Raw genomic sequence first — 24,241 nt, forward strand, 5'->3', positions numbered from 1 at the left:
ACCATGCGTGTACTGCTTTCTCCTTCGAACACCAATGGGGCCCAGCATTAAAACTCCCGGAAATCGGTCGTGACGTTACCAGAGTACAACAGCGCCCCATCGTGGGCAATGCGGTGTGTTTCGAATTAAACACCGGTGAGCCTATGTTGGGCAGAGTTGCAACGAGCACAAGAAACACAACGTCTCAACACATTCGTCAAATAAACACGAACCTTAAAGCAAATACTATTGGCAAAGTTTAGAGCAAATGGCCTTCCCTTCACAGAGAGGCAGAGTTGCTCTACATCCCTGGCCTATGGACTGTGAAGGGCCATTTGCCAAAAACGTCGCCTGTTGTACACTTCAGGCAGTGTTAATGACGAACGTGTTGAGTTATCACGTCTTTAAAAGCTTTTGGCCACTGAAAAATGTGAGGAGGAATTTAAAACCAGAACATTTACTATGGCTTTACAGTTAAATAAAACGTATACTCACTGCAACAGAATGTGAACTGCAGCTTTGATTATGCCCAGTATCCCAGTAGGAAAAGGTGCTGATATGAAGCTCATGTTAGTGTAAACCAATTTATGTATTGCAGTCCCTTAACAATACTAACTTTGTAAATGTGGTCTTCACACCATTGTTATTGCGCAAGGCTATCACGAAAGCTCGATGTTTACCGTAGTCGCAGTAATTTTCACAGGCGTCGGCGATGTTGCTACGTACTAATCACATTGAGTAATTTACAGGTAATTTTACAAATTTGGGCCGTGGCTCCAGAAAAATAATGGCCTACTTTTTTTTTGTTTAGCGTCGCGAGATCTTTAACATCCACTGTGAAACAGACGGCTTGTATTTTACAGTTAATACACCAGCAGTAATGAACAGGGCGGCCTGCTAGAATCGAACTGCGAACCTCTATAATGAGCGGGAAAATAGACATTGCTCTCTATTGGAGCATGTCACGACCCTACAAAATGCCTCTACTACCATAGATATGCAAATGATATGGTTTATTTAGCGGAACAAATATCAACATTTATTGAACTCAACTGCAATTTATATATTTTTTAAAACACGCAATAAAGTGCAATTATGTTAAATGAAAATAAAACCCCTTGAAAATACTTACAATTATTCAAAAATCTTATCTTAATATAAAACCTGGCATTATACTATATACATCAATTACTGTAATATAAACTCAAGCATCATAATTATAATAAAATAAACATTACCTCATTAAGACTTATAGAAATTACCTACATTTTCCAGTGTGATAAAATGCATGACATATACAAAAATACTTGTATACTATATACTTTTGGCATTTGAAAGTTTGGTAGCTATATTTTGTTTTAAAAGTTCCTAAGCAAGGCTTATCACCAGGTGTACAAAAATGTAGCTTTCATGGATATACTAATAACATTCGTAAAAAGTATCAAATATATTTACAAAATTATATACACAACCAAAATACACGAAGTAACCAAATAGAGCAAGGTTAATATTTTATAATTATTACTCAAAATATGGCCATTACACCATTTTAGGAAGGCTTAGCTAGAGGTTTGTCGAATTAATCATTGCAGGGTTATCATATGCGGCCATTGATTTTTTGTCGTCACAACTTCCAGCGACCTCTTGCTTTTTGTCTTTGGTGGAGTCGGGTATGGAAACAACCTCAACTTGTTTATTTTTGCCACTTTTGGAGACGCACTTGCAGCACTTACAGCAGCGACCACACACCGCCGAGATGACGCGATCCAAAGGCTTCATGGAGTGCATCCAATCGGGGAGGAAGTTCCAGGTCTGCAGTGACGACGGCAGGCACTTTGGACACTTGGACTGAGACACGTTGATAACAATGATGAAGATCAGCACAGCTACTATGGGGATACAAACGCCCACCAAGATCTGCCATCCAGCTATCGACAGGCCGAATATCACCAGTGGCAGCACCAAAAAGCACATGACCAGGTATAGGACGGCAAACCAGCGGTACTTGGCCGTACGGTCACCCAGTAGCTTTGCCATCCTGATGGGGAAACGTAGCTGTGGTATTGGGTACCACAGGATAATCCCCGAGATGTTGAAGAAGAAATGGCAAAGTGCGATCTGTGATGAGACGAAATGGGAAAAAAAAACAAATCAGCTCGTGCATCACAAGCCCTCAAACTTGTCTTGTCGGCATCTTTTAAAAAAAATATACAACTTAATTAACCTTTTCTTAATTTTGATTTAAATTTTGATTTAAAGCTTTCGTGACTGCAGTAATTCATATTCTTAGTTTTTTCGGTAAAGTCACGTTGAAGAGAAACAACAAAATAACAAAATATATATAAAACAATAAAAAATTCTCACGACGTTTTGACCATAACTCAAACGGTCATCATCAGGTGTGTCGGTTTGCATAAATTTATTTTTAAAACGGCATATTTATTTATTTATTTATAAAAAATAACGTTTGCGTCACGCGCAACGATTGGCAGTTTGCCCAGGACTAGTCCATCTATTTTTTGAAAAGAGGAGGGGGGAGACGAAATTTGTTTTTATGTATGCTGTCTGAAAGCCACTGTAAGCGTGAACAATCAATCAAGAACTGAAATGATTTATCAAATCTTTCCAATGATTGCTAAGATAGAATCCATCTTCTCAGTTGAAATTGTCTCTGTGCTTGTATATGTGGAAACAAAACCGCCAAATACATGACAATCTCATTTGTATCAATGCTAAAATAACTGATTACCAATGGTAATAAGGTGCTATACATTTTTAAAAACATCGCGAGTTTTGCTTAAAATTTTTTTTTTAAATGAGAAATGGGCTGCTTATGTAGTACAGTATAACATTAAATAATGTAATTTCTCAAGGAAAACTGACTTCATAAAGTTCACAGTGGTAAAACCATGTAATGCGCTGCAGGACCATATTTTATAGCTTCTCATTAGAATATTTAACAAAAAACTTCGAAACTCTGAATTATATATATATTTTTTTACATTATGGTGCTTGCATACAGCCTTTTTTAAAATAAAATTGACATAATTGGCCGTTGTACGATAAACAAGATTAGAATACATCATAAATATGGATACAACATTTATTGCAAACCTGAAGGGCATTGTTGAGAGTTTCTCCAGGACTTGCCAGTGCAGCCAGGAGGGCTGTTGTGGTCGTCCCAATGTTGGAACCCAGAGTGAGTGGATACGCTCGTTCAATGCTGATGACTCCAAGTCCTGAGCAAGACATGGACCATGACAGTAGATATGCTTACGTGCTGTATTCAGGTCAAGTTCCGAGCAGTATTATTATCACAGCAGTCGTGAAAGGAATGACTGTCGTCATCATCACCACCGTTAGCCATGAACTGGATAAAGGCGCTTCCTCAGCCATCGCTCTTCTCAGTCATGCGATGCAAGAATCCAACTAGCTTCTGCATAGGCCATTTCATCGCTCTATCTCTGCTACGGATATATTCTTCTCAGTGTTCTTTCCTTTAGTCTGCACGACTGAGCATAATCCCTTCTTGTGACATGTACTGCCAAAGACAACTTATTTTTCTTAACAGTGGAGATGTGTCAGATGCTCCATCTCCTTATGTAAAGCACTTGTAATTTGATTAAAATGATGTGCGGTTTTTTTATTGGTTAATATGGCACAACGTTCAAGTGTTGTGAATATTGGTCCATGAGACTCAGTTTCCCTTCCCAGTATAGCTAATATGTTTTACTTGACTGCAATAACTGTATCTCGTGGTCATTTTTCAATAGCAATAATTCCCCCTTCTCGTAGAATGTGAGTACTGTAATTCAGAATGCCATTGGCATTACTTGGTGACGTGACCGATTTGTAATTTGACATTGCTGAACAAAAACGTTAACACTGATTTATTTAGTTATTCATTAGATTTCTCATTTGCACCATGCAGTGGAAATCTTCCTATCTGATATCATGTAGGGCACAAGATATGGATGCTATTATACAGATTTATCCGTGCAAATTACTCATTTTAGCTGATCAGTGAAGCGGAAATAAAAACATACATTAGGATTGATTAGTTGTCAATTTGTAGACTTGAATAGAATGAATTGTCCACTTCTTATGAGTCACTCATCCACACAAATGCTTGGAAAATATGAAGAATTAGTGCATTATAATCATATTAATGTAGTACATTTGGCTATCATTCATGGCTATTGTGAAGCCGTTTTGTTTGATATCAGCTGCAGTAGTTTCACAGTAGGGGGTGATGTTGCTATGCGTTATGCCAACTGAGTAATCTGCAGGTGTTTTTCTTTTCAAATTAGAAAAAATTGGTCCATGTTATCAGCACTCAATGACCTAATCTGGTTAAATGACAACACCCGCTGGATCTTTAATATACACTGTGAAACAGACGGCATGGAATTTAAAATGTAATATACCAGCAGTAATATTTACCAGGGTGGCCGGCTGGGTTCGGACCAAGAACCTCTGAAAAAAGTGGCGAATGCACTGTCGTTGGGCTATGTTACCGCCCACATAATAATAATAGCAGTTTGTACAAGCACTGCCTCTTTTGTTAACCTACTGCTGGATTCGGACCTCTCCACACTTTGAGGGTCATGATGGGCTATGGTGGATATTTGACCATATTTCATCATGCTGGTTGTTACGGGTTGGTGACGGTGGACAGATTGCAGAACTATTACACTGCCCACAACGCGTATTGCATCTGTATTTTGAGCATTGGTTGCCTATCCATGCACTATCCAGGCTCAGCTCTGCTTAGATACTGAGATTTAATTGCATTGGATGCATTCCGTGTGATTTAGTAAGTGGTAATAGCAGTTTATGCAGATCAATTACAATAGACAGATAATATTAATTATTCATAATATGTATATAGAATGAAGAGGAGTTGCACGGTACATGCAAATCGATTCCATAAATTAGCAATGATCATTAATCATTACTGAACTGGGAATTTGTTGAGATAAAAAAAAGCCTTACCTATGAGTGGAGTGATTGCTGAAGTGAAGACTGAACTGCTCTGTACTATGAATGTCATCCCAGCTCCAACCAAGATTGCGAGGTAGCCAGTCACCCAAGCAAATGGGAAAGGGAAGTCTGAAAAAAAAAGGTCAACAATCAGTTTGAATGAGAGCAGCACACTGGCAACAACCTTCCAAGTTTAATAAAATGCATGTGAACTATCCCTAACTGTGATTTCACATGGTAACAGATTAATAACTCCGTCAGCGTTGTGTTTGTAACGCGAGCATACAAAATAGATAAAAATAATTAGTGTAGTGAATTCTGGATGTGCCACATATTACTAGCAGAGCAAGTCATTGGGGTAATTTGACAGTACTTCATCACATTGTTCAGTGCAGTTTGGTGAAGGTGGATGGCATAGATGTCATACGATCGTACAGTACAACAATTTATTTTTCTGCACTGCTATCTGCTTATAACGTATCCCAGCCCATCCAAGGATTTTTCAAGCTAACTCTGCTTAGCTTCCCAGACCAAAAGAGATTGTGCACATTCTATGTCATTTAGTTATAGGCACACGTGGTGGGAAGGGCCATGGGGGGCGGGGCGGGGCGGGGGGTGGGAGAATAAAATGCAGAAGATGAGAGACAGTCACAGGTTTGACCAATACACGCACACACCTGTATTGAGGACCTTCCTGATGACGGATGCGATCTGACCCTTGAGCATTGTGTTTAGGACCTTGACTATCAGGATGAGGCACGTGCATAGCAAAAGCAGCGAACAGGCAAGCAGGATGAGCCCCACGGCGAGGTCTGACAGCGTGGTTGAGGCAAATATGTGAGTACCTGTGGGCAAACGACATCACAAAACTCATGTCCATGCAGACAAAAAATCACCCACTTGGCACACTGTGGCAACATACATGTGCACAGGTCCACAGGTCGCATCGTCGGGAGCATTAGCGCAGCAGCGTGCCGTGCTATGAACCCGGCGACCCGAGTACGATTCCAACACCAGTGACAATGATGTGATTCGGTCCTGGACCTCCCCTAGGTCGACTCAGCGTCACATAAGTACAATGTGTACACATAGCCACTGGGGAGACAAAGGCAGCCGGGCGTGGTGTTGGCCACCCGCCCCCTCAAGTGCCGTGTCAGGCTTTATTGGGTACTCGCTAACAGCACTTGCCCCAACAGTCGGTTACTGTCTATACGGGGGATCTTTGTCTTTAGACTATTATCGCTGATATATTTTTTACATATTATTATTTTAAACATTTATGTGAGGTATTTTAACTTCATGTGATATCTACCCAAAATGCAGAATACCCTATATGATATTTTGCAGTTGCTTATGGCAGAGAATTAAGCATATGATTATTAAATATTAAGAATGAAGTCCGAATCAGCTGCATATGACACGTGTGCTGCTTTTGAGTTATATTTAAACAATACATTTTAAAATGGCACATCTGTTTTAATTTATCTGTATAGAGTGCCCCTTACTTTCGAGGCAATTTGGCAATTATACGCATATCTGGAAGCAACTCGTAAATACCCAGGGCACGTACATTTTTCTATGTAGTCGGTTTCTGTCACGTTTTTCTCCATCCAGGTGAAATTTCCATCTTCCCAACACATGTTGCCACACTCAGACACGTTGGCCACGGTGACATTTTTCAGAACCTGATAGGCGAACAGACAAATTGTTAAGTTGTTTTTGTATTGAAGCAAGAGTGGTCGTGTTGAATGATATGCTGATGAAACAAGTCGTCGAAAATGTGCTTGTATTTTTTCTACGCCTTTTATACTCAAGATTTTTTGAAAAATATTGGACAAAAAAGGTTGATTTTTTTTAAAGCGATGATGGTTAATAAAAAAAAATTACGCAAGATAATATTTTTATAATTTCCTCTAAAATTATTGTATAGTGTATAGTGTTATACTGCATGTCTCTTTTTATACAAACCCAATTTAATAGACTATAGCACATGTCAAGTAGAAAATAATGGACGTAAATAAAGGATAGGATATTATAGAATACCAACATCACGGTTATGATTTTAAAACCAGTATTATATGTATAAAATGTTTTGCCATTTTTATGATTGATTTTTTTCATGATTGGCAATTGCTTAATTGTTGTTGTTCTCGATAAACATGTTTGTTATATATATTTAAAAAACACCAGTTCTTCTATTGTATTGTGGGGAGTTGATCAGCGAGGTGAATTTGTTCATGTTGAGGTTGGTGAGCCAGTGAATGACTTCAGGATATGCCTGGTTAATATCTGAAATTCTGCCAGTGAATGATTGCAACCGGAGTTGTACTTTGTGGTCCATAATCGCACTGTGGGCTATGTTAAATTGTCCATTGGTGTAGGACAAGGGTGGGGATCGTCGGGCCCACGGGCCGTATAAGGCCCGCAAAATCATTTGGTCTGACCCTGCCAAGGCAACCGCAGGCGGGACTCGAAATTCAATAAATCTAGGAGCAAGCCTGGAAAAGCAGTTGCAAATAGCAACATCACCAATACCAGCTAACATCATCGCACGCCTCGCCAAAGAGAAGCAGTTCCAGCCATCGCGTTAGGGGTGAGTTAATAAAATGTTTGACCAAATATAACAGGCACATTTTTAAGTTGATCATTTTGTATGGCCCGCGAATGATGTTATAAATATGCAAATAGCCCTTGGCAGAAACAAGGTTCCCCACCCCTGGTGTAGGAGATAGCCAGACCTGCTGATCTCCTGTTATGATCAGCATTTTATCGGTACGAATAAAATAGCATAACACCAATCAATAAACTCAATAATTCAGATATGTCACACTTACTGTATATGTGTTCTTCTTGCACCAGAATTTAATGAGTCTTTTGTTCTGCGCTTCTGGTTCCCCAACTGCAATGTCTGTGAGCACCGAGCTATCGAGCTGCGAAAGGTGCGGGGGAAATGGGAGGACGTGATCATTTGTGGGCAGCGGTGGTGCATGCCTGCAATCCAGAACTGTGAAGGCGAGAGTTAGTGGAGCACAAAAGCATTGCGAAACTTCATTCTTGCGGTCGTCGATGAGCAATACCGTGCTGACCAGGAATAGGCGGTACAGAAAATGTGGACTAATCTCAATCTATATGGAAATAGTTAGTGTTTCCCCCTCACATACGGGGATTTTTGTTTCTTTCCGGGTGCTCCTGTTTCTTCCCACATGTATAAACACTCAATCGTTGCCCGAAAACATCTTCATCTATGTGCATATCCGTGTTTGTGGATTGCGCGGCCTTGTGTGATGCAGTTGCATAAGTTACGCCGTAGAAAAAAATTTCGTTATTATTATTATTTCCATTTGCATGTTACGGTTGCCTATGTGCAAATCATCCGTAATGCGCTCGATCTTGTCAGCAGGGTTTGAGCCTGGGTTGCGCTTGGATGTGTGACTGTCGTGCATTAAGCAGGTGCTATAGACTGCCCCGCTACTTCTATGCTCCCCACCTTCGCCAATCCACACTGACCAGTGTGGTGAAGTATGGTTAAATTATCCCAATGATACGCATGGCATGGGGAGGGCCTCACTTAGCAGTCGACTGACAAAAGCGCAGTGTGTGTACACATGTTAAGGCTGGGTAGATTGGAACACATAAAGGTGACCGAATGCACGGCCATTTAAACTGTTAAATTATCATGCACATGCGGAACGACATAAGTTCGTGTATCTAGATCTATAACAGAATTGGACGACCGACTGACCTCTACAATGCCTTCCACTAGCAAAAGGATAAAACATTTCCCCATTGCTATAACTGTGGTCAATGACCATGGTGGGAGTGGTATTCTGAAGAAAGCTTTCAACAGCCACCGCGGAAGACGATAGAGCTGCACATTATTTACCTGAATGATGAGCTTGGTGAGAGGCTCAGTGATGACTTTCAGGATGTCAGGAGCGTCTTCCCCATTTTCAATGTTGAATGAGTCAATAATAAGCTTTGTCAGGTGAAAAAGGTAACCAGAGGCAACCTCAATGGGCAACAGGACTATCACGGAAATCCAGTTGAAGCAGTCATGCACCGTTGCACCACCAAATGCTCTGTAAGACACACAAAATACTAATAAATGTAACCAATAATGCATGCATCCATGCATGCATGCGCAGTACTGAAATAGTACAGTTACCTGTTTTTAAATTTAATTGAATACACTAGGAAGCTGCCGTAATATAATGGTGAGCACACTGGACACCCAATTCAGAGGTGACCGGTTCGTTCTTGTGGTGTAGCAGTTGAAATATTGGGAAAGATTATTAAAATGTTCCCACTTTTAGCCTACCCCGGAGCATAAATGGGCACACCACAGTCAGTCGATCGGCAAGTCACATATGGTAGGGTAAAGTATGGGTACCCACCTCTTCCAACCCCTCTGGCCAACGTGCAAGAGTAGGCCAATTTCCCTCTAGAGGGGCTTGCTAAAGAGGTTTTTTCTGCCAGCCGTAGCATGAGCAAGCAATTGCAAGGCTGCACTTTTACCATAGAATACCTTACGATTCGAGGGCATAAACTGTCCGAGTGTAACCAAATTTCAAGATACTGTACTGCATAGGAAGGGAGAATTGCACATTTAATAGGATTGAGGAAGAGAATGGATTTACAGGAGCTTATCTTTCAGATAATAGTTCGTTTTAGGATACTATAGGCATACAGGGATATCAGACGAAGCTATGGTACGTTGTGAATGAAAATATATTTTTTTAGAGATGCGACAGTTAGTCATAGGCACTGTAAAAAGAGTAGAATGCTAACCTTGAATTGGTAGAACAGGTAAGGACAGAAAATGAGGGGCAGGGAATTCCAGGCAATGGGGGCCATTAGCAGAGGAGCAACCTCCCTTCGATTGGAGGTTTACTCAGGGTTTTGACAGACGCCCTTGGTTGTAAGCACAGAGGGTACGTGGAAGCGAGTCGATGCAGATGATATGGGCAAATTGAGTCCATGCAGGCTTTCAAAGTGAGAGAGACTCCACTATCCATGATACCATGCTGTCATCGTGCTTTCCCTCCAATATAGTAATGTGTTAGTTGGTACGCATGTGATATTATTTAGTGCACTGTAACATAGTTATGTTATGGTGTCTGGTATTAATAATATTAAACAATTATTTCATTGGATAGCACATACATTGCGTGAGTATCAGATCACTTAGAATTCTGTACTTTTTCACAAACCAATGAGATCATATTCTAAAATGAGACATTCATAATTAGTCAATCAAAACCAATTAATTTAAATACAAATTGAGTCACATTGGAAACATTCCTATGTATGATTCACTCAGCTATGTTTCATTTTAACTATGTCCTTGACTATAGTTCCATCAACTAACCGAACCTTAATATTTTTTTAAACATCTAGGGAGTTTTACTCACACACTGCTTAACTATTCCGTGAGCAATCATGCAGAAGTGCAGATTACTTTGATTTATTCCAGCCCACGAGGCAATGGCCAAATGTACAAACTGGTCTCATTGTCCCTTCTATTCCCACACATGTTATGTTTTGCTTCAAGTACAGCTTGCGCAAATAATCAGCATGAATAATAATAAAGCCCATTTTATAACGGGAACACAATTCGTGTAGCTAGTCGCTCACGCCAGTCAGAGGATGATGCGCTATGAATGCTCGTCGTGCGAGCGAGGTCCACCGATTTGCACTTTGATGACCCACACACATACACAGTACGGTATAGTGCATTGCCAGTCGCAGTCCCAGTGAATTGAACTGAACAGGTTTTCCTGTAAATTGTGTACTGGGATTGTAATGATTTCCTGCATTGTGATTCAACATTTGTTTGTAATTCGAAGTCACATTATAATTCAATAATCGCTTCTCTTTTTGCATTTTGGTAAATGTAGTGGCCTCGAGTGACCAGAGGGAATCACATAAACCCATTAGATGCAACATTTACAAATCAAAAAACCCCATAAATTCAAAACATTTGATGAATGTTTTGCGAGTGAGAAGAATGCATATTAAATCGATGAAACCATGCATAATTACTCCCCCAGTGTGTATGATTGTGGCTGTGTGATCTGCCACGTGTTATCCACATTTTTTTAATTTAGAAAGATTTTACATTCATACAACCCCTCGTAGGAAACGTCCAAATATTTTCCCCCTGGTCGTTTTGTCTGGACATTTTTAATCGAAAAAAAATGTACAGCCCTTTGTCAATATGCTGCTGGATGAAGACTTCCCCATGCCATGTTGTGATGCAGTGTGCTAGCCAGTGCGCTACTGCTCTACCGCTAATTAATGCTGCATATCCATACTAACTGTATGGCAGTAGCAAAAAATATAAAATATAAAGATGCAACTCTGATAAATGTGTTGCTCCCACCACTGCTATTACAGCCAGAGCTTGCACGTGCTCCTCGAGTGGGTATTGCCTCTTCCATGCTGGCCAGATATCTTAGAAGAGGTGGGAGTAATCATACTTTAGCCCACCAGATTCAACCTCCCAATCGACTAACTGCAGTGCACACGTGTTTTATAATGCTACGTTGACAGTGGAGTAGGGGAGTGGGGGTGTCGGTGGTTATTGAAGAAACTTGCATCATTATTACAACTGCCGCACCGGGAGATTGAAGCAGTCCATTGACATATGTATTCAAAGTTCAGAATGCTCACCGTTACTCCACGGCAGCATCTCATTATCCACCCGTACGTTGTTTTTTTAACACAATGACTATGCACGGTATCATTTTATGTTCTCGGCTTTCACGGCTGTATGGATTCATAGCGAATGGATATTCGGGTTAGCTGTGTGGGGATATCCCCAGTGTGTGTGTGGAGCATTACAACTAAAGTTACCTCCTGAACTGATTCCTGTCGCCCGACTGCATGAGAGCCACGATGGTGTTCGTCACCGATGTCCCAATGTTGGTGCCCATGATGATTGGAATGGCTGACCGCACGCTCATAACTGTTCAATAGAGAATACAAAAATATATTCATCTTTCCGCTGCTTTTTCCAAATATCAATTTGGACATTTCGGCCCAGGACAATGTGTTTTTTTCGATTAGATCAATCAATCTTGTGTCACTGACGCAGTACTGTAGACCATTGTGCTGGTGGACAGAAATTTCATTGCATAATTCAATTCCATGACAATACTATAATGTTGGTTATGTAATTGACATTTCATATACAATTAATGGCATCTTCAAATCATATTTTTGTATTATCACTGTATCTAAAACCAGGTCGGTAATATTTTGGCACTTGCATTTAGTATTACTTATAAAAATGTGAATTTCAATGCAAGACATTCATTTTACACATTTCAGTTCGTAACACTTTAACCAATTATGCCAGTGAGGATCACTGTATTCGTGTGCTGTGAAAGGGAGTACATGTGGGTGGATGCACATTGATAAAACTGGGCTAGGAATGTTTTTTTTGTTCAAGGAGGCTTACTCAGCCCCCGTTGTGATAAAACAATATTTCCACATTATTCACAATAGATCCACGTAGCCAGCTTCACACAGTGTGCTGTACAAACTTGCAATGCACCCACCACACTTTAGCAGCGATGACATGGGGAGAGTGCGGCAACCACCTTCACGGGCACAGAATTGTTGGGGACGAATAAAGCAGTGGAGGCCGTTGATTCAAATGTTTATAGGGGTGGGTGAGGGGATGGCAACTTTCTCCGGATGCCAAAATGTTGCGCCCTGCGGCTCTGTTTGCACAACACTGTACGAACTGTTTCCAAGTGCATGAACTTGTGTGAGGTCCCTATTGAAAGCTCACCCGGCCCTGACAAGGGTTTTATTTTGACTCGGTGTCTCTATATTGAAAATGATGACACACAATACAATCTCAAGTGACAGAGATAAAATTCTGTGCTGTGCACAACAGTAGCCATTTTGAGTACAAACTATTAAAATCAAGCACAAACTCCAGTGAATCGATATCAGCACTTCGGAGACAATGGCGTATACCGTAGATGTGCAAGGTGGGTGCCGGACCAATCACTGTCTTGGTTGCTTCGCTGACCACAGTACAGAAAATGTACCTTTTAAAGTATTTGCAAAGTTTCAGTTTGGCAAGCGTAAAAAAAGCTAGGGGAGGTTTTTTTGTTTGTTTTTGTTTCGCGAACGGGTGCACTGGGGCGCACGCTTGTTGGAGGTGTGTGGGCTGCTGTGCACGTTGTGCCACGCACGTTCAGAGGAGACCATGCTGACGACGATGGAGGTGGAAGTGCTGGAGCTCTGCACCAGGATAGTCACCAAGATTCCGATAACCAGGCCGGCCACAGGGTTGGACAATATCGAGTTGTCACTGAAGATATCACCAGCAACCTTGCCTGCCACAGAACAGAAAAGTGAGGTTTGTGTAGTGCGTTCGTGTAACTTGCCAGTATATCAGCAATGATATGCACTTTCGTGGGCATTGTTTTTACGAGTGGATTCGTAGACAACAAATCGTGTGTCTATAAAGATGTACATTTAAGAGTAACTAAAAGGATAACATATATTTAGCTCGCTACTATTCACGTTGAGGGAGCGATATCTATTTTAGTGATTTTGGACGGCCACCATCTAACCTCTTTCCAGAATATCTAAGCCTCAAAAATGTGAGATGCAGACGAAAGGTGTCAAATTCCAATAGGGTACTGCAGTTGGATTTTAACAGCAGATTACCAAGTACGACAGAACATTTTATTTATCTAATCTCCTCTGGTTGGGGAAAAGGTCGACTGCATTGAAATGTGGAGGTTCTTATCTCATTCCAAGTTACCATTGCTTCAGGGCAAATAGGTTAGGGTTTATTTGTTGAAGGCTAATGTGATTGATCAGCAGCAGGGGGCTATGTTGATAATACGCAGTCCTGGGTTGAGCCATTAAAAAAACGAGCTTAGCACATTAATTAATAATTAATGCAGGTTACTGCTTCTTGAGGTATTCTAGCCACAAGACTTTGGAAGTTACTCAATAGCCAAAGCCGTAGCTGGGACTGGCCCACACCACACCATGTGACATAATTTACCTTACACCAGCAATGTAACCTTTCCTCCCAAATATGGAAACAAGTTACTTATCAGTGCAGAGTGTTTTGTGTGTGTGTGTATATATATTGACCAAAATTTACACTGGACGTTTCAACTGTCCAAGTGTTCGCATGATGTGGCCAACATGTACGGCCTATTCAGATGAGCACTTAACATGAGAAAAGCAACAACAGGTGTTGCATTCTCACACCAACTAAAAATGGTCGGAAACCAAAGCGTTGACCGAGTCGCTTGGAATTGGTTCCCTACCTCCCACCAGCTGAAAGGCTGAGCCCAGGACGTCCAGAGAACACACGAAGAAGTAGAGGAGGCCGAGCAACAGCACTGGCTTGATGATGCCCGACAGGACTCGCTTTACTTTCCCTGACGTGCTCATCTCTGCAACAAAAACAAAAATCCAGCCATCCCAACTTATTACTCATTTTTTTGTGTTAAACGTGTCGTCCTTCACCCCCACGCCTCCGATTTGCACGGTTGGCTAAGTACGGTGCGAAAGAAGTTCAACGTACGTACATACACGTAATCTTAAGGCCCTGAAAACACAATGTGATTTTGGAGAAAATCGATGGGTGTGATTCTATAAACAATGTTTATTATATCATAATCGCATCATCATTGCACCGTGACATTGGTCTCAATGCTGTTGTTGCACTCTTGTCGCAACCCAATTAAAATGTTGCAATCAGGCACGTTAGCAATATTAAAGCATTTTTTCCAGCTAGTGAGCAAGGTTTGCTGGGATAATAAAGATACCCTTATCAATTGTGTGATCTGATTGGTCATCTTCCCTACAATACTGTATTGAATGGCCATTTGAACACTTTATATGCAGTGATTGATGTCTATGGGTGAATTAATACAGTTTTACAACGAGCACTGCTTAATCGTGGTTTTTGTTTAGCAGCGTTGGTAAATGCTGTTCTGTTCTTAGGAATAAGTTTAATGCTTATATCAACACCTCCCCCACCTCCGCCTATGAAAACAGTGCTCCCTCGTGCAAGATTTGACAGCGGTCATGTGAGTTTGCTTCTCCGGCCGCGGCTAAAGTCAGTGGCGGGTGATGTCACTCGGAGGTTGTCTGGCCATGCTTCAACCACGCTGCTGCCTCAGTGAGGTGAACTGCACCCAAGAAGAGTGAGCTGGCAGAGTCATAGGCGGAGTATGGCTTCTATATTGGGGGGGGTGGGGGTGACAGGCCGGAGTTTGCTATGTCCCTCACATTAGCAATTGTGGGTGCATGTAATTTTTTAAAATCTTAATTGTAATTGTACTGAAAATAAATTAATAAACGTGCCCAGTTTGGAGGGGGGGCAATGCCCCCCCCCAAACTCCACCCATGGGCAGAGTGGAGGTGGGAGGAGGAGAGGGGGTTGAAGTCAGGGGAAGACAGCCACACGTGTGGACCTCACCTGACCACTTGATGCCAACCTCCATCTGTATGTCCGCGATTTTCCAGGGGTCAAACTCCTCCTCCGTGTCCTTCGACCCCTCGTCCTTCTCGCTCTCCTCATCCTCCTCGCCCGACTTCACCAGTGCCATCTGGGATACGGCCGGGTCCAGGGAGCCGAGCTCGGGGTCCATGCTGGCATCGTACCCCTTGACTTCGCCGTGGCCATGGCCATTGGCCGCACCCTGCCCTGTGCGGTGAAGGCCACGTGGAAGACCATGACACATCATAGGTTGAAAGCAAAAGTCTTCCCACATTGCAAAACACAGGTACGTTTTACGTTTTTAATCCATCGCGCGTTATTGAATTTCTAGAGTGATATTAATCAGGCAGATACGTTTTAAGCAGACTGGACCGAGTTTGAAATCTGGGTCCCATCAATTACCAGATGTCATTGGCTAGAGCAATACATATCAACTATGGGACCCCATGTACCGCAAAAGCAATAACGCATGGTGTTTTAAAACATGTTACGGCGGCTTCCAATTGATCAACATTGATTCTTAATCTCACGATACATGCATCGAATCATGCGCGGTGCAGTCGATATTTTTTTTTTACACTCGTACGTTCTAATCGCAGTACAGGAGAATCCCTCTTATCTGCGGTCATATAAGAGACCAATATCGCGGCTCCGAGCATCAGCGGGGTCATCCTCGATGTTCCTCCTCTTATCCGCACGTGAACATTTTTTTTTTGCGGACAACTCCGCGGACAATAGCGCAGCGGCGGGGGGCGTGGGGGTGAATCCCAAAATGTTGACACTCATGGTGCCGCAAAGACACGCGTCTTTGTCTCTATCGCCGATAAGCACGTGCGGTGCCAAAGAAGTTCAACATACATACGTACCTGTGCCGTAATAGCGGCGTAAGTGCAGAGACACACAGACACTCTAAAAAGACACACTGACACGGAGACGCACACACGTACAGACACGGAGACGCACAAGTCACAAAGACAGAGACACCGACAGTACACGAGTCTCTCCTCGTGTACTGTAGGTGTCAGGGGCTAGCGACGTTTGCGGTCCTGGCCCACTTACAGGAAAGGGTGTTTCCCTGTCTCTCTGTCTTCATGTCTTTGTGTGTCTCCGTGTGTGTGTGTCTCTCTCTCTGTCTCTTTGTGTGTGTGCATATCTCTCCTTGTTTGTTACCGTGTTTCCGTGTTTGTCTCTGCATGTCCGTGCCTCTGCGAGTGTATTCGTGTCTGCGTTTTATATTGATCACAGCGAGTGCCGCCCGTGCACTTGCTATGACCGTGGCATTGCTTTCAAAGTTAGGGATATCAGAAAGCAATGGGGGGCCTCTGTTTATTTTTTTCCTGGACCTTACAGCTGTCAAACAGGTAATCGTGCGGCAAATAAGAGGAGTTCTGTTAGTTTGTGCCATCGGAGGCCCTTCACATTCACGCAACAATGCCAATAGGTTTGGTTTTATGTTCCATTTCATTCGAGCTGGTTTGCAGAAAAATAACTGACGGCCACGAGCGGTTCGCACGAAGGTTGTGTTCTTGAAAAACACAGCAAGTGCATTAATAGGTCAAAAGCCGGAGAAGAACAACGTTTGTTTAAATTTTCAGGAAATCTGTCACCAGTCCGCCTTGCATGTGCGCAGTGATGCAAAGTCTCCAGACTATATAACTTAACGCTGTAAACGCTGGGCAATTGACGAGATGGTTGAGTGCGGCATACTTAAGATTAACGGAACAAACTAACGCCAAAATGGATCGCAATGAGCGTTTGGTTCAGGCGATTATAAGCGACTGACTAGTTCAGCCGACTCAATCCGCACCTCCGATTAAGCACGGTTGGCTATGTACGGTTCGCAAGAAGTTCAACATGCGGTGCATAAATACAGAGGAGAGATCGAGTCGTGACATCAGCGCACGTGGGGCGAACGCGTAAACGTGAACATGTCTTCAATGTCCATCCATCTGGAGATGAACACTGGTTGATGATTCAACGTATACGTATTAGAATTATAAAAAATGTATTAAAAAATTTAAATTGAGTCAAAATGTTACTTAAAATGCATACTAACAACGTTTTGGAATGCGTAAAATCAAGTGTATTTGTTGTTAGAGTTAGGTCGTAAGGGAATGCGGATGCGATGGGGGGGAGGGGGAGATCGCCCCACATCTTCGAGAACCAGAAACTTCCTACTTTATTGATATATTAGTTTTTTTTGCCGAATGATATTGTGCTTAGTACAACCGATACTTTGATACGAAATAAATGAGCACCGTTCGTAACAAAAATGTACCAAATAATTGACATTAGATCGAAAGGAATGTACATTCAAATGTAGGGAACGATTTTAAAAAGCTTGACATTTTCGTTCCTCCTTGGTCACCTCTGGGGCAATGTGGACGTCAGCTCGTGTACGCGGGAACCTTACCTTCAACATCATCATCGTAAATGGTTGCTTCGTCCACCTTGTCGTTGATATTGGGAAGAGGAGCCATTCCTTTGTGATCAAACGAAACATTCGTCCACGTGTTAATTCACCGGTCAGTGTAACAACAGGTCACGACAAAACCGATCTTACAAAGAAAAACAGGAACATAACAATGTAGTGTGTAATAAATGGTCGGATAATTATGTGTTTAAGTACGTGAAAAATATCCTTGTAAAATTAGTCCAATAGACATACATTTTAAATACGTGTAACAAACCACAAAAATCAATCAAGACCTTCGTACGTAAAATAAGCTGGTTGAGTGCAACCGTTTTGGCTAAACATTTCATGTTCAACGCTCAAATGATTGAATCCTGAAAACGATGTAAAAATATCAGTAATTGTACCTGTTGGTCACACACGGGCTACACGCAACGGTGTAAAGAGCCAGTGTACCTGGAGTATAATTGGTCGAACATGTAACAAACTTTAAAACAAATATAATTAGATTATAGTGTTGTCCACACGCTACTAAAAAAAAAAGATAAATACACGCACATGGGCAAAACAAAAACACGGCAATATCTGTACACATTTAACAACACAAAAACACACCTGATGGTTACAGCAAATTGCAGCAAGCTCAGGCACACAACGATGTAGGGCAAAACGCGCTGCTGCTGCTGCTACTGAGTTGAGCTGCCGCGGGGAAGCTGAGGAATGAGTGGCGAAGCAACGCAATTTATACCCCGAGAAGCGATCAAAGTCTTAAATGTAGCACGCACGGTGCGGGTGCCGCAACACGAGGATTTGCACGGGGCGGTCTCCTCGATGTCTGGTTAATCATCCTCAGGCCACGCCTGGCTATTCAGTGGGGACGGGGAGGGGGGCAGGGGAGGAGGGGAGGTGTGTTCGTTAAAACCACAGGCGTTGTCACTGTGATGGGCACGGGTCGTTACGCGGATTTGAGGCTGGGGAAGATATTCGCGGTGATGGGAATTGGCTGCTTCGTTATGATCATTGTTACCATCGTCATCACAATCATCAATATTGTTCGATGTGCTTTTATATAGATCTGTTTTTTTGCTTTGCGGCATTTTGAGATTTTTACCCTGTTCTCACTTTAAAAGAGACAATTCGTCTCCATTGGGTTTGACCTGCATGGTTCTAAATGAATAATTAGATTTTATATTCATTACACTTTAAACGGTTCACGTAGGGAGCAAAATTGAACTTATACAGTGCAATTAAATAATATACACAAAATCAAAACTGCCTTAGCCTTTAAGCAACTGCACGGATGCATCGTATTTTGCGAGTAAGCTTTACAATGGGCCGCAGTATGGGACAAATTGGTAGTGTCATCATTGTAAAAATCATGACATTGGTGTTCGAGCCCTGCTCTACCACGATTTAGTTTTTATTTACACGACTTATGAGGATTGTTAGTCTAATCTCTGCGATTAATTTGCAAACACGGCGAGGAATAGCAACCTAGTCAAGCAGGCAATGCAGTTACGTGAAGGGAGCAGTAAACTGGCTTTAGAGAAATTGACTTCTCTAAAACTTACATGAAATTGATTTCTCCAAGACGAAGGTACTATGCAAACCCACTGGCTATCAACAAAGATTTGTTCATGAAGCCATCCAGATATATAAACACAGACATAATTTCAACCGAGAAGATGGGTACAAACTGAGCAATCATTGGGAGGACGTTATTAACCAGGTTAAGTCATAACTGGCTGCGATGCTTCCATCCTACCTGCCTATGTTAGCAGTTATTTCCGACTCTCTGAGTTACATTACCTTGTTAAATGTCTTGACATTAACAGGCTAAATGTCTCAAAAAACATAGCTACTGATCCTTTTTCCTCGATGCGGCGATGGCGCTCGTTGTTTAATAAGCTGAATGTCTCTCTCATTAACACAGCCGCTGCTGCGGGAGCCGTCTCAAATTGACATGCTAATCTCTGATCTCGAGCAATACAATGGCTTCTTCAGCACCGTAACCGTGGGGTTACATTAACAGATTGACATGCTCATCTCTAGCAATACAATGGCCGAGGTATACCTAGCTCTGCGATCTTACATTTACTTGCAAATTCCATCTCTAGCCCCGTCCACTTACCCTAGGGTTGTACCCATCTCAAACTTATATAACCTTTGGCTGCAGTAGCTCTCTCCTGCCTCAGCAGTCCACCTGCTGTATTTTTTCACCTGAAGACGATTGCTTGTGTTGCGATCGAAACGTCGTGATTTTTTCATTATTTCATTATTTTTCTATCTACGTGACTTTACCGAAAGCCCCATAGAGTATAGCTTAAGAGAGTTGTTTGAAATATCACAGTGGATAAGCCTTTGCAGGCGTTAGTAAATGTGTAGGTTTATTCATGTTGGTTGCATAAGTTACTTGGCTCATGGGAGTGGGTTTTTTTTCTAAACGTTAAACAACTATGCAGTTCTGGACTCCCATATTGTACGTTTATATATTTGGTCATGTGTTACTGGAAGTAACTTTTTAGTTTTCATACTTTCTACATATTGTGCTTATGTAAACACTTTTAAATATGAAAGCTATGGAGCTATCATTTTAAATGAACTGGTCTTTGTCAATATGACAATACTACATCATGGGACCTCCTTTGCCAGTACTAAAATATGATAATAGGGTTTTCCCCTTTTTTCTGGCAACAAAACAGGTGTTAAGATGTTAAAACACCAAACTGAAATCTTTATACAAGGAATCATGTCTGCATCAACCACAATAATTGTGGTCAAAATGCAAACAAAAACACTGATAATATGATGCATTGTCTTTGAAACTGATTGGTCCACACCAGAGACAGCTTTCTTTTGAGCCTCATCTCAAACGGTGTTAGACCAGAGGACGCCAAAAAGGCATACTTTTTTGTACTTTTTAGTACGCCTTTTGGCGTCCTCTGGTCTAACAGCGTTTGAGACGAAGCTAAAAAAAAGCTGTCTCTGGTGTGGACCAATCAGTTTCAAGGACAATGCATATATTATCAGAGTATGTGTTTTGTTTTTATTCTGATCACAAGCATTGTTGTTAATGCAGACATGATTCCTTGTAAAAGGTTTCAGTTTGGTGTTTTAACATCTTAACACCTATTAACAAAATATATATAAAACAATAAAAAATTCTCACGACGTTTCGACCATAACTCAAACGGTCATCATCAGGTGTGTCGGTTTGCATAAATTTATTTTGAAAACGGCATATTTATTTATATATATAAAAATAACGTTTGCGTCACGCGCAACGATGGCAGTTTGCCAGGACTAGTCCATCTATTTTTTGAAAGGAGGAGGGGGGAGACGAAATTTGTTTTTATGTATGCTGTCTGAAAGGCACTGTAAGCGTGAACAATCAATCAAGAACTGAAATGATTTATCAAATCTTTCCAATGATTGTTTTATATATATTTTATATATTTTGTATATATTTTGTTATTTTGTTGTTTCTCTTCAACGTGACTTTACCGAAAAAACTAAGAATATGAATTACTGCAGTCACGAAAGCTTTAAATCAAAATCTTAACACCTGTTTTGTTGCCAGAAAAAAGGGGAAAAGTCTATTATCATGACAATACTAGTTCGTATGAATTCTAGTCTTTAGAAAAAAACTATATTCCTATATTACATCAAGTATGTACCGTATTACTGTAGTGCTTTCAATCGTGAATTTATGGACGGGCAAGCATGGACTGATAGGCCAGAGCAACACCTAACATAGACTGCAGCCAGGAAAACATGTGGAGAGAGTTGATAGCCGAGGCATCAGGGATCGTTGATAATGAGCATGGCATCGTTTAATGCAGTCTAGGCTAGTGCTGTAACTCCCGAGAGTATACTTGTGTGCAGATAGAAGAGCTGCAAGTCGAGAAGCAGTACTCGGAAGGGCCTTGTTGAGGGCCTTGTTGAGAGCAGGATGTTTACCAGCGTTTGGTGGCCCTTAAGTGGCGCTTTACTCCCTTTCTGGGCATGGTTTTCCCCGCAATAAATATACTTTGTGTAATTTACTATACACGTAACGGAACATCCAATCAGCTCATGATAAAAAGTATAGGTCCCTTAAAACTGTAAATACATAATATTGTCATAAACAGATCATACATACTCAAGCCCGATGTGTAAAGTTATTGCCACGAAGATCCTTGGGTTTGAATCCCGAGAGCGGCTCCTAATTAAAGCAGCTTCTCAAGTGTTGTGAGTTGATGATCTCAGCCTGGTCACCAATCCCTGTTCAAGATCATCCCATCAAATTTATATTGGGTTTGCACTTGATTTGGCTATATTTCAACGATGAGAATTAAAAATATTCTTTAAAAAATTTTGGTTTTACAATGGGAGCCGTCCTGTAAGAACTCTCTTATGCGATACATTCACTGACACGTAAGGATCTATGGGAGATTTTTGAATAGAGATTTCGTATCATGACGTGATTCCGATAGCACGATTGGAATAAATTAAGAAAAATAATAGGTAAACACACGACCCCAATACCAGTACAAGAAGCTCAGATCTTGTAGACGTCGTCTTTAGTTTTCTTTAGTCTTTTGCTATACGGCAGGCATTTGACTTAAACTCCCTCCATTCAGTCTGATCTTGAACATTCTTTTTCATTTCACCGTACATACCCTTTTCCGTAAAGTCGTAAAATGTTATTGTCTTGGTCTTGTCAGGATAGTTCTGATTATACGTACTGCTCTCTACTGAATCTGCTCTAGAATTCATAATTACTCTTTCTCTAAATTCAACTGATCCAACATTTACCACATCTCTAGACTTTCCAGTCTTTTTACATATTAGTTTCTCAAAGTTTCTGCCATATGCAACACTACACTCCACACTAGATTCTTCACGAGTCTCTTTTTCAACTGTCTGCTCATTCGCCTTGTTAGCACCATTGTTCTCTCACTGAATGCCACTATTCCCATGACAATCCAGCCAGTAATCTCCTTCAAGAATATGCAATCTTCAGTTATAATATTTCCAAATACAATCGTCTCAATTGTTATCTATGATATCCATCCACAGTAATTTATTCCCTTTTCCAACATTTACACGTGATGTTCACGACCAATATTTTGGTGCTCTCATTCTCACTCCATGGGCTGTGTGCCCTGAATAAAGTTACTAAACACCCCGATTGGCTGGGAAAGGCATAGTTTCGTAAAGGCTTTCCAAAGGTCTTGAATAATTTATGAAAATCTGAATTTTGTCCCAGTTTAAAATGTTCTGGCCCCATTGCTCGACTCATGACATTGTGAAAGTGCTGGGCTGCCTGAGTAATGGGTCGGGTTGACAGAAGAGTACTCGGGGTCTATGGGCAGTAGGCAGGGACAGCTTCAGACAGAGCAAAAAGGCCACTGTCAGTGGGGCAAGTGGTCTAGTGCGCATGGTTATTGAGAGTGGGCATGGCTGCTGACAGAGGAAGGGAGGGGCTTCCAGCTTACCATGTGTCCTTCTTTGAATTAAAAGTGTACGGGAAGACGCGCTCTAATGTTACCAACATGGCACCACTCGTCTACATTAGAATTTTTGCTGTCGCTAACTAACTTGAAAAATATATTTTCACGGACTGAATCGTAATATTTCTCATCGTTGCCAAGCACTGGCCCAAAGGGCCCAAAACGTCAAGTGTCCAGCAACGAAAAGCAGTATCAAAGTTGTAACCGATAAGAGTTAACACGTTTCTTGAATTGAGCAAGGTTACACAAGCTTGGGGAAAGAGATAATGGGAGGACATTTCAAAGTCGAGAATTGCAAGCTATAAAGGTAGATGTCGATCCATCCATCACGCATAACGGCTGTGAAGAAAGGTATTTTTTTGGGCTAGACACATGACTAGAAAGGGATGATCGCCGATGAACGAGGCTGGTGGTGGATGACCGGCAAAGCAGAGAATGCTTTCGCGAGCCAGCCACTGCGGAGATGGAGCAATGGGGTCAGCTCATGTTACAGGAGTTATATGAATTATGGCATCGAAGGACCATGACGGATGGCAAACGTGTGGGGAGGCCATCATCCAGCAGTGCATAGGCCACATCTGCTAATGATGAGGGGATGTGGTGGACCGTTATGCATTTGTGTGACTAAACTAAATAATTGTATTCTTAGCTCTTTCGGTAAAGTCACGTTGAAGAGAAACAATAAAATAATAAAATATATATAAAACAATAAAAATTCTCACGTTTCGACCATAACACAAACGGCCGTTTGTGTTATGGTCGAAACGGCCGTTTGTGTTATATTTTATTATTTTATTGTTTCTCTTCAACGTGACTTTACCGAAAGAGCTAAGAATATGAATTACTGCAGTCACGAAAGCTTTAAATAAAAATTTAAATAAT

At 41.4% G+C, this 24,241-nt stretch overlaps 1 protein-coding gene across 1 annotated transcript; it reads right to left on the bottom strand.

The window, feature by feature from the left end:
• Positions 1–977: 977 nt before the first annotated feature.
• On the bottom strand, positions 978–18,601 carry LOC116940517 (sodium-dependent phosphate transport protein 2A-like). The gene is made up of 13 exons (XM_032950437.2): positions 18,480–18,601; positions 17,865–17,933; positions 15,431–15,658; positions 14,271–14,399; positions 13,173–13,316; positions 11,818–11,929; positions 8,846–9,041; positions 7,797–7,892; positions 6,533–6,647; positions 5,640–5,807; positions 4,975–5,091; positions 3,094–3,218; positions 978–2,097 (listed from the first exon to the last, which is right to left on the bottom strand). Exons 2-13 carry the CDS (start codon positions 17,929–17,931, stop codon positions 1,543–1,545), a joined length of 2,052 nt encoding a protein of 683 aa, XP_032806328.1. The 5' UTR covers positions 17,932–17,933; positions 18,480–18,601; the 3' UTR covers positions 978–1,542.
• Between the last annotated feature and the right edge of the window lie 5,640 nt (positions 18,602–24,241).

The sequence above is a fragment of the Petromyzon marinus genome, chromosome 9 (assembly GCF_048934315.1).
Source record: "Petromyzon marinus isolate PM22_M1 ecotype Great Lakes invasive population chromosome 9, UKy_Petmar_22M1.pri1.0, whole genome shotgun sequence".
Taxonomy (NCBI): domain Eukaryota; kingdom Metazoa; phylum Chordata; class Hyperoartia; order Petromyzontiformes; family Petromyzontidae; genus Petromyzon; species Petromyzon marinus.